At 40.9% G+C, this 18,119-nt stretch overlaps 1 protein-coding gene and 1 long non-coding RNA gene across 6 annotated transcripts in view; one reads left to right on the plus strand and one right to left on the minus strand.

The window, feature by feature from the left end:
* Positions 1-18,119, plus strand: part of Fchsd2 (FCH and double SH3 domains 2) — a 175,907-nt gene that overhangs the window by 150,104 nt on the left and 7,684 nt on the right. For all 5 annotated transcript variants that reach the window (XM_006507518.3, XM_030242304.1, NM_199012.2 and 2 more), the window contains 3 exons: positions 1,010-1,171; positions 12,968-13,102; positions 18,016-18,099. In XM_006507518.3, the coding sequence (XP_006507581.1) occupies positions 1,010-1,171; positions 12,968-13,102; positions 18,016-18,099 (381 nt within the window). The remainder of the gene's footprint in view (positions 1-1,009; positions 1,172-12,967; positions 13,103-18,015; positions 18,100-18,119) is intronic.
* Positions 4,906-18,018, minus strand: LOC115486538. The gene is made up of 2 exons (XR_003946843.1): positions 13,916-18,018; positions 4,906-13,205 (listed from the first exon to the last, which is right to left on the minus strand). It is a non-coding gene; the product is annotated as an uncharacterized LOC115486538 (long non-coding RNA).

Here is an 18,119-nt window from a genome sequence, read left to right on the forward strand (position 1 = left end):
GTGTTTTATAAACAGAGGAAAGGGTGTGATTAGCTGAGCAAGAAGGAAATTCATTAGAAAAACCATAGAAAGGATGTTTGAACTGACCCTCAAAAGATAAGGGGCATCATAAAGCATAAAGCATTGTGCAAAAATGACTGGCATCAACCAAGCATGAGAGCATGTGATATGTTGGGGTGTGTAGTCACAGGAGCATAGAGCCTATGAAAAGACAGAAAAGGATATTCCAAAGTGTAAAGCTATCCCACTCCAGATCATTACTCAGAATCCAGTTGGAGCTGGAGAGATAGTTCAGTTGTTAAGAGTGCTTACTTCTCTTGTAGAGGATCCAGCACCCACATGTTGTCCCACAACTATCGGTACCTAGTTCCAGGGAATTGAATGCCTCCTTCCTTCTTCCTTCTTCATGCTCCAGTCATGTGATGCACATACATGTACTCAAACACACATTTGTACTAAATTAATAAATGTGTTTATTTTAAGAATAAAACATGGTCCTAGTCCAGAGTCATAGCATTTTAAAACAAGAGGATAACCTGGTTAAGTTGTTTACTTATGGAGTATGAAGGAAAAGAAAAATCCCAGGGTGAGCTTAGAAGGCTACTGAAGATGCTGGACTTCAAGGTGTTCTAAGCCACATTCTTAACAGCAAAAGGAAGATTTTGTGGTATTCTCATTTCTTCCGAGTCACATTTTGTTTTATGTTATCAGTACTGTGGTCTTGTTGCAATGCAAGGTACAGCAGGTGTGGCTGAGTGGTAGCAGCGCATCACATGCATCACATGCACAGGACCTGAGTTCAATCTCCAGCAACCCCTGAATCAATAAGATACAAGTACACCATTTGCCTTATGTGCTTGTGTTCATGTTCTCTATTTTCTGTAGATAAAAATTAATATATAACAATTGCTGATAAATACCAAGATTGTTAATAAGTTGGAAATAATTTATTCAGTGGGAGGAAAAATTGCCTTGAGTCACAACCTTGTTTGTTTTGCTGTTTTCTTAGATCATTAAATTGAAAGCTGAAGCCCGGCTAGACCTACTGAAGCAGATTGGGGTTTCTGTAGATACGTGGTTAAAGAGTGCCATGAACCAAGTGATGGAGGAACTAGAAAATGAGCGGTGGGCCCGTCCTCCAGCCGTGACCAGCAATGGCACTCTACACTCGGTACAGTTTCTTTTCTTGGATTTCATTGGCTGACTGACTTTCACTGTTGTTTGCTCTGAGGCCAAACTTGCTAAAACTTTAAAAACAGTGGGAGGTTGTTACCTTCTGCCTGTCACTTCATTTAAGCTTAGTACAGCAAAGAAGAGGGAGGAGAGAACAAGTATGTTAGTGTTTGGTTTTTTTTTTTTCAATTTGGTAAAGAATATTTTGCCACTAATTGGGCTATTGGTGTCTGTCCCCCAAACTTATTTTTCCATTTATAAGGTAAATATGCATTTTAGCTGAAAGTGGTAGAAGAGAAAAACTAGTATTTCTGTAATTTTCAGAGATCTTCTCTAGTGAAATGGACATTTAGAAAGTTGGGAAGTATCTTCTCAAATGTAGGGTCTGAGCTGGAGAAATATCTCAGTCAGTTGAGTGCTTACCTTGCAAGCATGAGGACCTGCGTTCAAGCTCCAGAACCTGTGCGTCATAGCCAGACTAGTGATGCATGCTTGCCATTCCTTCCATGCTGGGAAAGTGGACACCGAAGATCCCAGGGGCTCACTAGCCAGCCAGGGTAGCAAGCCAAATTGGCAAGTTCCTGGCTAACACACATGAGCACACATATATACACACATACACATAAAATACACAGGCTTAGTATAAAGATGGATTCAGTTACCAGGGGCAGAACAAGAACCCAGTGCAGGGAGAGTTTGACAGGTAATAAGCAGCACACAGCTTGTTTTCCCTTCAAGTCCAGGATTCACCCTGCTTGTTTCTTGATGGAATCTATCAATGTTTGTCTGTCTTTATTTTCTTTTGTTTATCATCTTCCTCTGTGGAATATAATGGCCCTGTCTTCTGACTGAGCTCCATACAGCACAGTGCTTTGGTACACAACAGATACTTGTGTTTGTTGCAGGAAGAACTGAGTGGATGCATGGAAGGATGTACCCCACTCTACCAGGCCTCCCCACTCCATGTGGTCTCAAGTCTCTCAAGGGTTAGGTGCATCTTCCTCTGAGGCCACACCAGCTGGTCCTCTGCTGCATATGTCCTGGGGGCCTCATCAGCTGGTGTATGCTGACTAGTTGGTGGCTCAGTGTCAAAGATCTAGGGGGTCCAGATTAGTTGAGACTGCTCGTCTTCCTATGGGGTTCTCCTCCTCAACTTCTTCCAGCCTTTTCCTAATTCAACCACAGAGGTCCCCGACTTCAGTCCATTGGTTGGGTGTAAGTATCTACATCTGTCTCGGTCAGCTCCTTGTTGGGCCTCTCAGAGGGCAGCCATACTAGGGTCCTATCTGTAAGCACTCCATAGCATCAGTAATAGTGTCAGGCCTTAGAGCCTCCCCTTGAGACAGATCCCAAGTTGGGTCGGTCACCGGACCTCCTTTCCCTCAGTTTCTTCTCTGTTTCTGTCCCTGCAGTTCTTTTAAACAGGAACAATTCTAGGTCAGAGTTTTTGACTTGAGGATGGCAGCCCTATTGTTCCACTTGATGCCCTGTCTTTCTACTGGAGGTAGACTCTCCAAGTTCCCTTTCCCCACTATTGGGCATTTCATCTAAGGTCCCTCCCTTTGGGTCCTGAGAGTCTCTCACCTCCTAGGTCTCTGGTACATTCTAGAGGCCTCCCTACACACACACACCTCCCGAGGTTACCTGTGCCTGTTTCCACTAATTCTGCTGACCTTCGAGGCTTCACTCCTATCTCCCATGCCCCAATTCCTGATCATGTTTCCCTTTTCCCCTCCACCTTCCCTCTCTCACCCAGATCCCTCCCTCCCTCTGCCCCTCGTGATTGCTTTCTTCTCCCTCCAAGTGGGATTTAAGCATCCTTACTTGGGTCCTTCAGCTTGTTAACCTTCCTCAGTTCTATGGATTGTATCCTGGGTATTCTGTACTTTTTTGCCTACTATCCACTTAGTGAGTACATACCATTCATGTTCTTTTGGGTCTGAGTTACCTCACTCAGGATGATATTTTCTAGTTCTATCCATTTGCCTGCAAAACTCATGATTTCCTCGTTCTTAATAGCTGAATAGTATTTCATTATGTAAATGAACCACACTTTCTGTATCCATTCTTCAGTTTTGGGGCATCTGGGTTGTTTCCAGCTTCTGGCTATCACAAATAAGGCCACAATGAATAACCAGTCTTACAGAACCTGTGTATTCCCTCTTTCAACTTAGAGGTTATATTTTAAGGAAGCTTTACCAGTTATGCTTCTAAAGGAAATAATAGCTTAATGAGGCCCCAGTATTTATTTAACCTTTTTCTTAAGTAACATTGAAATAATTCAGAGAATTCTGTACCACTTCAAACTGACAGCTAGCTGGCCAAGGAACATGAGGCTGAAATACACATTCTGGCAACCAAATAGTTTCTTCCATTGTAGATGCCAACAAAGCATTAGTCATCTGGGGATCATGATGGCTACCCTAGACAATAACAGTATAGCTAAAGAGTCTCATGGAAGGTAAATGTTATTAAACCGCTTAGTCTCCCTGTCTTAGAGAACCATATTTACATGATAATTCTTCCTCCTGTCTCCTGCTGTCATGTAGAATATAGGATGGGGGGTGTCGGTGGTGGCAAAAAAAAAAAAAAAAGAGTCCCAGCATGTGGTGACACATTTAAGAGAGTTGTGGGGGGAAAGGGATGGTGCTGCATGTCTTTGACTCTAGCCCTCAGGTGGCAGATGCAGATGGAATTCCTGAGTTCAAGGCCGTCCTCTAGCTTGGGCTACATAGAGAGAGAGTTTCAGACTGTCCCGGACTATGTAATCAGACTCAATCTGAGAGAGGGGAAGTAGGGGATGAGAGATATTTAGTTGTTGGGTAACTGGAGCCTACATATAGCACCTGAGGATGGGTTACTGCCAGTGGTCCTGTGAGCCACTAAATCACTCATCTTTCCCTCCTCTTACTTTTCTGCCTTCTCTCGCTTAAATCCATTCCTGGTTTATAACCTAATCTTTAAAATTGTTCCAATATAATAAGGAATGTTAATTTTGTACAATTTTTTTCAGTCTAATTTTTCTTGTTCCTGGATAATCTTCATAATCATTATTTTAAAGTCTCTGTAGTCATTTTATGTAACATTTACATAGATGCAATTGATCATTCATATTTCTGGATTTTATATGCATGGATTCAACCAACCACAAATTTGAAAGTTGGGTTTTTACAATTGCATAGAAATTTTTCTATTAAGCATGTTGTCTTCGTTAGGGTTTTACTGCTGTGAACAGACACCATGACCAAGGCAAGTCTTATAAAAAACAACATTTAATTGGGGCTGGCTTACAGGTTCAGAGGTTCAGCCCATTATCATCAAGATGGGAGCATGGCAGTATCCAGGCAGGCATGGAACAAGCAGAGCTGAGAGTTCCACATCTTCATCCAAAGGCTGCTAGTAGAAGACTGATTTCCAGGCACCTAGGGTGAGAGTATTAAGCCCACACCCACAGTGACACACCTACTCCAACCAGGTCTCACACCTATTCCAACAAGGCCATACCTCCAAATGGTGCCACTCCCTGGTGCAAGAATATAGAAACCATCACACATGTATATAACAGCAATTATTTCTACAGCATTTACAGTTTGTTAGATATGTGTAGGTTATATTTAAATACTATTCCATTTTATATAAGGGACTTGAGTATCCCTGGAATTTAGTATCCATAAAAGATCCTGGATTCAATCCTCCTTGAATACTAAGAAACAACTAAATTTCTTTTTTCAGTTTTAGGCCTGATTCCCAGAGTGGGAGCAAACAGAATCTGTAGACCTTTGTCTGAGATTGGGTTTATTTTTATTCTTTCTTGTCTCCTTTTTACTTAGAGTTTCTGATCATAACTGGCACTATCTTCATGACTTCCCTCAACAGTTGCACTAAGGCAGTCTGACAGTCTGCTTTGTTGTGCAGACTCCCTAGGGATCTGACATTTGCAGAATTACATAGAAATAAATCCTGAGCCAGTCATCCTGAAGACTGTGCTGAATAATGTGGCTGAAAGGCAAGGAGATGAATGTGCCTAACCTTGACCCCTCAATATGCCTAATGGTCCTGATAGTCCTTGCAGTCCAGTGGAATTTGTGTTTAAATTATGAGAACCTGCTTATGGGCTTAAGCTAATCTCAATTAAAAGAAAGAGTTAATTTCTATAATGAAACAAATAGAAACTGTTAAAAGACTATCCTTGCCAAAAAAAAAAAATCTTCAATTGCTTTTATATTTATAGTACTTTCAAATGGTCAGCAGGCTTTTTCATTGATCTAAGCTCTATGCTCTAGACCAGGCTGGCCTCAAACTCACAGAGATCCTTCTGCTGCTGGGATTAAAAGCATGCTCCACCACCGCCTAGCTAAAACTTAATGTTTTATCCACTTTGATTTCTGTGGAATACAAACATTAGTTTCTTCTTTTTAAAAGTGTGCTGAAAATGTAGTTGTGTTGTTAGAGCCTTGGCTTAACATTCATGAACTCCTGAGTTCAGTCCCCAATATCACCTAAACCAGATGTGGTAGCATAAGCCCTGTAATCCCAATACTTGGGAAATAGAGTCAAGAAAATCAGAAGTTCTAGGTCATTCTCAGCTACATAGTAAATTTGGGACCAACCTGGGCTACATGAGACCCTGTCTCAAAAATAAGTAAAATAGTGATAATGCTAACATTCCTAAAACATGTCAAAGAATACTCATCTCACTTTCGAGATAAGCATCTAGTTTTATCAGCTAAGCTTAAATTGTTCCTAAAAGAAAAGAGTAGGGCTCAAGTGTTAATGTCAGGTATATTAGTACATTATCTGCATGAGAACTCGTTAATAAGCATAGTTACTGTGAATGTGTTTTCTGATGAGCTGATGGAACTTGGGAAACTAAGTATCTCCTTACAGCTGTGAGTGAGTGAGGAGAGATGACATTTGAATCCAGAGGTGTCTGCCTCTGCAGCCCTCAGACCACAAGCCCTTGCTCTGTGGGGTTTCTCTGTGTTCTTCTAATCTTGGTCATCTTATTTACTGTGTAGTTTGGGGTTTTTTTCCCAATCATCATTGGATGTTTTATTTTCAGTCCTATTACTGGTTGTGTTAAATCTTTGGGTACTATGTGACTAGTTAACATTCAAATTCCCAAACTTTTGATATTTCAGCAGCTTTATTAAAGGTTAAAAACATCACTTTCTGATGTTTGACATGTGTACACCAGTGAAAGCATTGCAGTTACAATAATAGTTTATGTGTATACTAAATATCCTAAAATGCTATGTTTATTACTCTCACAAACTTTCCTCATTCTCTTTCATAATCATGCTCATTTTCCTTCCTCAGTTAACCACTGATCTATTTTCTGCACTTTAGGTTACTGTGTTTTCTGGAATTTAGATAAAGAGAACCATATGAACTCTTTTGTGTGGACCTTTGAAAACTCAGTGTAAGCCAGGCATGGTGGCACACACCTTTAATCCCAGCACTTGGAAGGCAGAGGCAGGCCGATTTCTGAGTTCGAGGCCAGCCTGGTCTACAAAGTGAGTTCCAGGACAGCCAGGGCTACACAGAGAAACCCTGTCTCGAAAAACCAAAAAACAAAAAAAAAAAAATGATTTTGTAATGATTTTGAGGATCACAAGTGTTGTTGTATGCTGACCATTTTCATTGCTGAACAATAGTGTGTTGTATAGCTGTAGATGTTTGCTATCCTTCTACTCGTTGGTGGGCATTTGGGTTGTTCTGGACTATTACTGTAATTTTGTAAGTCTTGAATTTGTATAGGGCATGTACTACTAACATATGCTTTTGAATATGCTGTATAGTGGATATATAGTTAATGTTTCAAGAAACTAATCCTGGTGACACAGGTCTGTAATTTAGCTCCTTGCAGGGCTGAGGCAGGAAGATCACAAGTTAAGATCTGTAATAGCCAATGAGCTCAAGGCCAGCCTGGACAATTTATTGAAACCCTGTCTCAAAATTAAAAGTGTAAAAAGTGCTGGGAAAAGGCTGACTTTCTGAGACAGGATCTCCATTTATAGCCCTTGCTGGCCTAGAACTCACTTTGTAAACCAGGCTGGCCCTGACTGTTCTTCCTTCCTCTGCCAGGTTTGCGGATAATCAACACCAAGGCTGTTCTCCTTTAAATAGACTTTGATCATTTTATTTGGAGTTTGTTGTAAAAAAAATTCTTTGTTCTATCCAACTTACCAAAGTTACTGGCATAAAGTTGCTTATAATATTCTTGGCTATTCTTTGAATATGTAGAGTGTCTTTAGTGATATCAGTCACCCCTCTTATTCCTGTATGTTTTGTGTCCTCTTCTCCCCACCCCCATCATTCTGTTCTAATGGAAGTTCATCAAATAGATGGCTTTCTACAGTTAGCAAACTTTTGGTTTCATTGCTTTTTTGTTGTTATTGTTTTCCTGTTTTATTAATTTCTGCTTAGATTTTAATTATTTCCTTTCTCCTGCTTAATTTGGATTTAATTGGCTCTTTTATGATTTTTTTTTTCTTCAGGTAGAAGCTAGGGATGTTGATTTTAGACATTTTCCCTTTTCTGGTGGAGGCATTTGGTAAACATTCCTGCTACATACATCTGTAGGCTCTTTGCACAGTTTTGCTACTGTGTCATCATTCAGTTCAAGATGCTTTCTGACTGGTTTTTCAGCCCTTGAATTTTTGAATGTTGAAAATTTGTAGAAGCTTTCTAGATATATTTCCACTTTAGATTTCTAATTCACTTATGTTGTAGATCAGTAACATACTTCAGTTCTTTGAAATTTACTGAGACTTCTTTTGTGACCCAGTGTGTGATATATAAAGAGTGTGCATTCTGCTGCTCTTGAATGCTGTGTTCTACAAATGCAGTTACATCTTGTTGGCTGATGGCACTGCCTATGTCTTCCATATTCTTACTGCTCTGTGATGCGCTATGCCTTAGGGAATACAAGTCGTGTCCCAAACCTGTGTGAGTTCTAGAGATACGTTTCTCTTGTCCTTCTAGATGGTTCTATTTCTGGCTTCAGCTACTCTGTTCATGCACATACACTACTCAGCTGAAGACTTGAGGCTCTGCAGATTTCTCAGGATCTCTTTCTGCTCTCCTTGTTACTGTGCTATAAACCCTAGCCACCTTGGCCTGCATGATCTCCATGTTCCACTCAATTCAGAGGGCACACTGTCCTCAGCTTGGAAACTTCTTCTGAGCATAAGTTGTGCAGACTTTTCCATTCCCCAGACACTACTGTCTTTCATTGCTTAATGGCCTATGTCTTGAAAACTTTTAAATTTTTGACCATATTTTATGTTATTACATTTATTTATTGGTGGTAGGGCATACTAAATTAATCAAATAGAGGTCAAAGGACAGCTTGCAGGAGGTGGCAAGTACCTTTACCCACAGATCCATTTTACAGGCCCACAACAAATTTTTTAAAATTGTTTCTGGCATGAAATTCAAATCTGGTCCTTAGTATTCCATCTTGCTTTGAACAGAAGTTTATATATTATCTACTTAGTGCTTGGAGTAAGGTCCTGTGCTCTGCAAGTAGAGTTCAGAGGTTCTGCTAATCAGTTTTCTGCAAGTAGCTGCTTTCCTCTGTGTTGGGTGTCAACAAATTCTTCATCTGACTCTCTGTGCCTCATAAAACCAGCAAAAGATAATGATGGACTGAGTACCTCCCATTTGCCAAGTGTATGGGGTTTAAGATGCATTACCTCCTTTAATCCTTCTGATAGCCCTGTGAAAAAGTACTTGTCTTCATTAGAAAAATAGTTGTCTTCAAAAGAGAGTTGAGATCACTAAAGTTTAGGAACCAGATGACTTGCCCAGGGTCACACACAGCAAGTAAGTGATACAGTCAGTATTCACCTCCAGCCAGTCAGTCACTGCTTCCTGTCTGGGAGAACCCCAGAGCTCGTAGCAGAAGACAGCCGCTACAGAAACTCACACAGGGTTCTTCTTACTGCCTTTGCAGGAAGAGTAAGCTTTTTACAACATTTAAGAAAGGAAAAATGTAAGTATGGCTAAGAAGAATTGTTTTGATTGAAGAAAGAAGGGTTGAGAGTGTAGTCCTTAGATAAGAGAGTAAGGAAGAGTGGGATTTTAGATAGGCTGGGTCAAGAAACCATGAGAACAATGAAGAGGGAAAAGGAAGAGATTAGTCTAAGATACTTTAAAAATCCTCTAGAACCACACAAAGCATCTGACATCCCTGTTGTCACTAAAGCCTTCTAGTCCTTTCCGTGAGAATCAGACATGAACTAAAAACAGAAGGTAAAGGAATGTTTAGTATCAGTCCATGCTGGCAAGAGAAAGTTCTCTGGACTGATTCCCAGTACCAAAGCACAGCACATGTTAGCATTCCATATATATTTTTGGAAACTTGTTCTACCCATTTTTATAAATATCTGAGTGTTTTGTGTAATACAGTGAAATGTCTAACTTTCCCTAGAGTATGAAAGAAAGGTCTTCTGAATATATAAAATATGTTTAAGGGACCAGAGAGATAGCTCAGTAATTAAGAATGTTTGTCCATCCTTACTCTCTAACGTTCTTGGTCCTATTGAAGCATTTCAGTATCTAAGCATACTGAAATGTTAATACCCAAGAGAAAAGCCATTACGTACGTATTCTGGTCACACGATCAGTGTGGCACCGTTTTATTTGTTACTGTTGTTGTTTTATTTTGTTGTTTCTGTTTTTTAAATAAACTATCACACCCTCCAAAAAAAAAAAAAATGTTTGTCCTGCTTTTGCAGAGAACCCATTTCCCAGCACTACAACAGGAGGCTAGCATCCACCTGGAACTCAATACCTCTGGCCTCTCTGCACATACACAATTAAAAATAAAATACATCTTTTTAAAAAATGAAAAATTTCACTGGTCATGGTGGCCTTACGAATAATCTATGTACTCAAAAGAAAGAAGCAAAGAATTCTAAGTTGAGACCAGCCTGAAATGCATACATTTCTGGCCAGGCTAGTATATATAGTGATACTCTGTCTCAAACAACTGAATGAAAACTAAACCTCTGTACCCAGTAAACAGTAACTCCCATGAGCCACCTTCAGTCCCAATAAAGGCTGTGCTGCTAGGACTTTGACTGCTCTTCACGCTTCCTAGAAATGGAGTTGGTTTATCTTTTTGTGATGGCTTACTTATTTAGCACAATGTCTTTAAAGTACATCCATTTGGTAGCATGTGTCAGGCAGCATTCCTTCCTTTTTAAGACTGAGTAATATCCATTATCTGTGTATACTGTCTTATTTACCTATCCCTTTAGTAGTGGAACTTAGGCTGTTGTAATATTGCTGCTGTGAACATGAATTTGCAAACATCTGTTTTAGTCTTTGTTTTCATTTCTTTAGGTGTATACCCAGGAAATTTTTGTATACTCCTATTTTTAATTTATTAAGGAAACTTACCATTTTTCACAGCAGATGTGCTATTTACAGTCCCACTACTGGTGTATAAGGTTCCAGCTTTGCTACATTCTTAGCAATACATGCTCTGTTTTCCTTATGATAAAGACACTAATGAAAATGGAGTAGTGTCTCATTGGGGTGGATTTTGTTGATTATTTCTTGTTATGTTTGTTTTGGGGGTTGTGTTTTGATTGATTGATTGATTGTTACAGGGGTTCATGTAGCCCAGACTGGCCTGAACTCAACTATATAGCCATGTGCTACCAAGTGTCACCCTGTAGCCTAGACTGAAATCACACTTAAAGCAGTTCTCCTGACTCAGCCTCCTGAGTGCTGGTATTACAGACATGCTCCATCATACCTGGCTTCATTGTAGGGGTGAATGGATCTCTTATAGCTCATGCTAGCTTCAGCTTTGTGGCCAAAGATGACCTTACATTTCTGGTCTTCTTGCTTCTGTTTCCTGAGTGCTGAAATTGGAGCCATGCACCACTTGGTTTGGGGGAGGCAGAGGATGGAACCCAGGTCTGAATGCATACTAGCCAAGTACTCTTATAAACTGGGCTGCATCTCTAGCTCCTTCATTGTGGTTCTGGTAATGTCTTTCAGTAACAGAGCACTTTATCTTATTTAATTCTACTACTGGTCATGATTTAAGCTCTGTGTTGGGCAGTATATTTTCTAAAAACAATGTGTAAAGCATTTCTACTTGTCATAGTTACCAGACTGTTTCTCCACATTCTTTGTAACATACAGCAGTCTTCGATGTTCCCTCATGTTAGCATTTAAAAATGTTAAGAGGCCTTTGTTTGCCAACATTTAACAGCAAAAAGTTAAAGGATAATGATAATTTACTTCTTGTATATCTGAGTTTTATTTATGACATGGTCTCATTAGCCCAGAATCCACTACCTGGCTAAAGCCAGCCTTGAATTTTTTGTTTTTGTTTTTCGAGACAGGGTTTCTCTGTGTAGCCTTGGCTGTCCTGGAACTCACTCTGTAGACCAGGCTGGCCTCAGAAATCCACCTGCCTCTGCCTCCCAAGTGCTGAAATTAAAGGTGTGGGCCGGGCCTAGCAAACACATAAGTGGATGCTCACAGTCAGCTATTGGACGGATCACAGGGCCCCCAATGGAGGAGCTAGAGAAAATACCCAAGGAGCTAAAGGGATCTGCAACCCTATAGGTGGAACAACATTATGAACTAACCAGTACCCCGGAGCTCTTGACTCTAGCTGCATATGTATCAAAAGATGGCCTAGTCGACCATCACTGGAAAGAGAGGCCCATTGGACTTGCAAACTTTATATGCGAGGGCCAAAAAGTGGGAGTGGGTGGATGGGGGGTCCGGGGGAGGGTATGGGGGACTTTTGGGATAGCATTGGAAATGTAAATGAGGAAAATACCTAATAAAATAAAAAAATAAAATAAATAAAATAAAAATAAAGGCGTGCTCCATCACTGCCCGGCTGCCAGCCTTGAATTGTAACCTCCACTTCCCAAATGCTTGAATTACAAGTGTGCATCACTGAAGTGTTTTACTTTATTGGTGTGTGTGTGTGTGTGTGTGTGTGTGTGTGTGTGTGTGTGTACCATGGTAGTGTGCCCTTGAGAGTTGGCTTTCTCCTTCCACCACAGGATCTGCTGATGGAATTTGAGTCATCAAGGTTAGCATGGCAAGTAATTTTTCAAAACCACCAGCCTCCCAGCCTGGTGTTTTACTCTTTTTAAAAGATGCAGTCTCGGGCTGGAGAGATGGCTTAGCGGTTAAGAGCACTGACTGCTCTTCCGAAGGTTCTGAGTTCAAATCCCAGCAACCACATGGTGGTTCACAACCATCCGTAATGACATCTGACTCCCTCCTCTGGAGTGTCTGAAGACAGCTACACTGTACTTCTATATAATAAAAATAAATAAATCTTTAAAAAAAAAAAAAAAAAAAAAAAAGATGCAGTCTCAGCTGGGCGTGGTGGCGCATGCCTTTGATCCCAGCACTTGGGAAGCAGAGGCAGGCGGATTTCTGAGTTCAAGGCCAGCCTGGTCTACAGAGTGAGTTCCAGGACAGCCAGGACTACACAGAGAAACCCTGTCTTGAAAAACCAAAAAAAAAAAAAAAAAAAAAAGACGCAGTCTCACTATGTAGCCCGTAAATGGTCTGAAACTTTGTAGACCGCCTCTGCCTCCTGTGTGCTGGGATTAAAGGCATGTATACTACATCTGAAACATTTTACTTTTTATTTTTAAAATTCTCTGGTCTTTTATAATATGTGAGGTTGAATAGATAAACTAATATTTTGAAACAATCTGATTTTCAATTTGTTTGTTTGTTTTCTACCATTTTCATGAAATAAGCAAAGTAGCCAATGGCTTCTAATTTTTCCTAGCTTAATGCAGATGCTGAAAGAGAAGAAGGAGAAGAGTTTGAAGACAACATGGATGTTTTTGATGACAGCAGCTCCAGCCCTTCTGGCACCTTGAGAAATTATCCACTCACCTGCAAAGTTGTTTATTCCTATAAGGTTTGTATCTCCCCTATATTTTGCTGATAGTAAATTGTGACAACTCTGAAAATCCATGGAACTGCATCTGCTTACACTGTGCTGGCTAGCACAAAGCTGCCATCTGTTGACAGAAACAGGGCATTGTGGTGAAATATTGAGTCTCTGCTGTCTGACTTTTCTGATTAAAACCCTGGCTTTGCTGCTGTGAGCTACCCAACCATATACTGGGTCTCTGGTAACGTGTTTTTTTCTGAGAGTTGTTTATTTATTGAATCATAGGAACAGTATTTACTGTGAAGACTAAGTAACATTTCCATAGCAAAACAATGAGCGTAGTACCCACATCCTATAAACTTTCAGTTCATACCCCAGCTTGGCATAGATCATCTGTTAGGAAGCCCCTCAAGATTAAGGCCAGAGGAAAAATGTCTTTTTTTTCCTCTGTAGCAGCTGTAGGGAAGAATCCAGTACAGTAGCTAGTGGCTACAGATCAAACTCCAAGAGCACCCAACTCCTGCCCTCTGAACATCTTTGTACTGGTCATGCCTTCTGCCTAGAACTTTTATTTCCTCAAGTCTCAGCTGCCTACTTCTCTCCCTTGGAGCTCAGCTCAAAAAGCACCTCCCTTGCCAGGTCAACAACTAGAGCTCCCTTTGCCCTTACAGAGGATACAAGTTCAGCTCCCCGCATCCACACACAGCAGTTCACAGCCACTTGTAAGTTCAACTCCGGACCTCTGGCCTCCAAGGGCCACTTACACCCACACAAATAATTAAAATAAGTAATCTTTTTTAAAAAAAAATGTCTTTCCCTTAAAAAGAAAAAAAGTACCTCCTAAAGTCGCTTCTGAACATGTAATCTGACCACTGCCCTCTGTCATGTCTTCTGAAGAGTCATGCATGGCTTCACAGCGGTAATACGTTCTGAAGAGTGTAGCATTAAGTGACTTCAGTGTCATGCAGACATCATAGACACATCTTCCACAGCCTAATAGCAGAGCCACTGCTCACTGAGATGTCTGCTCTGTATCCTTTACTGCTGCTCATGAGGCCATAATAAAGCAAATGATGCTAGGTCCTCCGGCGTCAGCTCTGTGGTAAAGGTTTTAGGTAGGAGGTGTGTGTCCTCATACATCACTCACTAAGCCCCTGTGACAGTGCCTGGGCACAGTAAGTGATGGAAGAATGAGAAAATGAACATGCAAGGGAGGCATGAACAAGCGAGGCCTCAGACTGCCCCACCCCCACCCCCGTAATAAGGCACGGCAGAAGAGGATAGTGTCAAAGATAACAGGGGACAGTATAGAGAGAAACTTCAACTGTTGTACACTGATACCCCACCTCACCCCTGTGTGCTGAAAGTTGGCCCCATCTACTCAGTAGCAGTCATACCTGGGCTTTTTTTGAGATTGCCATCCATTTGTTAAATTTAAACATGTAATTTGTCTTGTTTCCTAAAGGGTTAAGGCCATGTAATTTATTTTAATAATCTTCTGAAAATTTGGAATCATCCTCTGAGACACTTGGAAAGGTCTTTCAAAGTATAAAGCTAAAGCTCAAATTATTTCCTGATCTTACTTCTTATTGTTATGTTTACTTGAAAGTTCTAGAAATAAGATTTGTGATACTTAAAGGTAGAGTCCTACACCCTCACCTGATTTCAGACAGCTCACATTCTTCCCCATCTCTTCTGCTGATATATCCAGTCATTTTCCTATGGTAAACCAGACTAAGAAAACTTGTTTAGGGATCAGAAGTTTAGCTCAATAGTAGAATACTTCACTTTCATGCAAGATTCTAGGTTCAAATCCCCAACCCTAGGACCAGTGCTTGATTTGATCCCCAGAGTCAAGCACATAATAGAAGAGACCTCATTACCAAAAATGTACAGATACACATTTTTGAAAAAGGATCTGATATGCTGGTTCATATCTTTAATGTTTAATACTCTGGAGACAGAAGCAAGCAGATCTTTCTGAGTTCCAGGCCAACCAGAGCTACATAGTGAGACCCTACCTCAAAGAAAACAAAACTTGTAATTAATGTGCATCTCTACAATCTCTGCGCACATTCTTCAGCTTTCTACAGAGAATAAGCATGACTTTTTAAACCAGGAAAGCAAAATACAGAAATGTAAAGATAAGTGAGACTGAATTTCTGACTTATTGAATATTCAGACTTAAAGGACACAGGCTTAAGACTATATATTTAGTAGGCACTTTTTAACTGTTTGCTGTCTATAGTTGGGATGACAGAAGAAAGAAACATAGCCCTGCTTTAAGTCATTCTAAACGGAAACCCACAGGGATGAACTACTAGCTGGAGTGCCACACATGGAAGTCAGTGTCTAAGAGATACAGGGATCTTACGGAAGTAAAAGGGAAGAGGCAAGAAACTTATGATGGCTGTTCTGGGAGAACATGAGCGGTGCCACAAATCACAAGTAGCAGTAAGAGCTGCGGTAACTGCTCGTTCCTAACTTCTTTAGTAACCCTAAAGGAAAAGATTATCAAATGTCCCTTTCATTTAACAAATTTTATGTAAACACCTCTATTTACCAGTAGGGGTTTTTGGCTGTTTTTTTGTTTTGTTTTGTTTTGTTTTCTCTGTAGGATTGTGGCACTGACCAAATAAGGCCCTTAATGGGCCTTAAATTCTAGTTGGGGATAAGATAGGGTGGGAAGATAAAACTAAAGATCAAAGATATCTCTCTCTCTCTCTCTCTCTCTCTCTCTCTCTCTTTTAAGATTTTTCTAAACTTTTTTGAATGTGCATTGGCTTTTTACCTACATGTATAGCTGTGTGGAAGTGTCAGAACTTCTGGAGCTAAAATTACAGACAGTTGTAAGCTGCTCTGTAGGTACTGGAAATGAAACTCGGGTTCTCTGCAAGAGCAACCAGTGCTGTAACAGTCCCTCAACAACATCCTATGGTTATTGTCCATAGAAATAGACTGAAGCTGGACTTAACACTCAGCAATCAGACCTACTCTTTTGAAAGATGGGGGTGGGGGCTGGCAGACAGAGAACAAAGGAAGGAAACAGGCAAGAAAGAGCACTGTGTGCTCAGAGAACAGGAGAGAGGGTTCGCTCAAGGCTTTGAGAGGCCCACAGGTCCCACTCCCTGTAGATCTTACACCATCACTCTAGTGCTTGCTTCTATTGGCCCACTGCTGCAGAGCTAGACATGGGCCTCCATAGATTGTCACAGGACAACAGTATGTTTGAAGGTGCCCTGAACCTCATGTCGATAGTGCATACCTTTATTCCCAGAACTCAGGAGGCAGAGGCAGGAGGATCTCTTGAGATCAAGGCCAGCCTGGTCTACGGAGCAAGTTACAGAACATCCAGGGATACACACAGAGACACTCTGCATCAAAAACACCGAAATATTAAAAAAAAAAAAGTGAAAATAGTAATAACGGTGCCCTGCCCCTCTGCCTTCCTTCACGCACCTTCAAGCCTGGTTCCATTGATATACTTAGGAAAGTGACTTCATTACAAAGGGCCTTTGCTAGTACATTTACTAGTGGTTTTGTTTGGTTGTATTTTTGTGTATGGTATTGTGTTCCTATTGAAAGGATGGCCCTTTGTAGTCCAGGCTAGCCTAGAATTCCTCTTCTTGTCTCAGCCTGGGATTAAGACATGTGTCAGTCACCCTGTCTGGCACACAATGTAGTTTTAGAGTAACAAGAAAATTCCACTGGAAAAAAAATATGAAGAGTAAATAGTTTTTTTTCATATTTTGAAGTCAGTGGTAATGTACTTAAAATCTGTTGCTGGAGTATTATGAAGGGTCCTTCATCTTCAGTCCTGTTTTGCGTCAGAAAGCTATGACATCATCCATAATCTGAGCTTTAATGAGATGGGAAATACACCTCAGGCAGTGACTCACTTTCAACATCGCATACCAGTGATGCTGGAACTCAGTAAATGAGTGCAGGAGGATCAGAAATTCAGGCTCTTCGAGGTCCTCAGCTACAGATTGAGGGCCGCTTGGGCAACATGAGACCATATATCCAAAAAAGAAAAAAAAAGTGACTCGCTTCATTACTTCCTTTTGTTTGCATAATTTGGAGATGTTTTATACTTGAGATCTGGAGAATGATAAGGCCTTGTGTGGTTGTGGGATTGGGGAAAGCTTTGAAGGCTTCTTACTAGAGAACCGGAAGGCAAATGTCACATGTGCCAGACAAGACTCTTCAGGAAGCCTTGGTGGAGGCCCTCCCTGGAGTTCCCTCTGGAGCATCTGAGTTTCCTCCAGGCTCTGAGTCTCAGAAGAAGACATGGTGGTGGGTGCCAGCTGCGGCAGAAGAGCACCTACAGCTAATGGAGAATATCTGTGTGGATCAGCCCAGACTCCACATCAAGGTGGAGCAAAACCCAGCTGCAATCATTGGCTTGCTCATAACTTTCTTCTTTTGGCCATGACTTTTCAGTGCTTCCAGAAGAGTCCTGGGCATTGCTCAAGCCCCATGCAGTCCATGTACATAGTGTCTGTGTTCCACTGCATGCATGTCCATTCAAGTGTCTTCTCTGTTACTCACACCTCAGGTCATCTTGGTTCCGTGCTTATACTTGCCACATTGACCACCATTCTTCAGAGAATGGCAAGGTTGGCATTTGGAGTACATGGAGGTATTATGCTGAATAGCCTACGGCAGATAAGCAAGCTGGAGCCAACCCTCTGCTTCCAGCAGGGCACTCTGCTCACTGAACCTGATCACCTCTTGAGGATCCAGTTTCTGTTGCAGTTTTATTTTGTTTAGTTTTTGGAAGTAAAACTTCACCTCATTATGATAGTTTTACAACACTGAAATTTTGTTTCTCAAAATCATTTCGATATTTTGGCCCCTGGCTTTTGTTATGACCAGCTCACATCTGCTCTTTATCTAACCTTTTTGATTTTGTTCATGGCCATCCTACATTGCAGGCTTCTCAACCAGATGAGTTGACCATTGAGGAACATGAGGTGTTAGAAGTGATTGAAGATGGAGATATGGAAGACTGGGTAAAGGTATAATTCCTTTGCTCATA

The sequence above is a fragment of the Mus musculus genome, chromosome 7, assembly GCF_000001635.26.
Source record: "Mus musculus strain C57BL/6J chromosome 7, GRCm38.p6 C57BL/6J".
In the NCBI taxonomy this organism is placed as follows: Eukaryota; Metazoa; Chordata; class Mammalia; order Rodentia; family Muridae; genus Mus; species Mus musculus.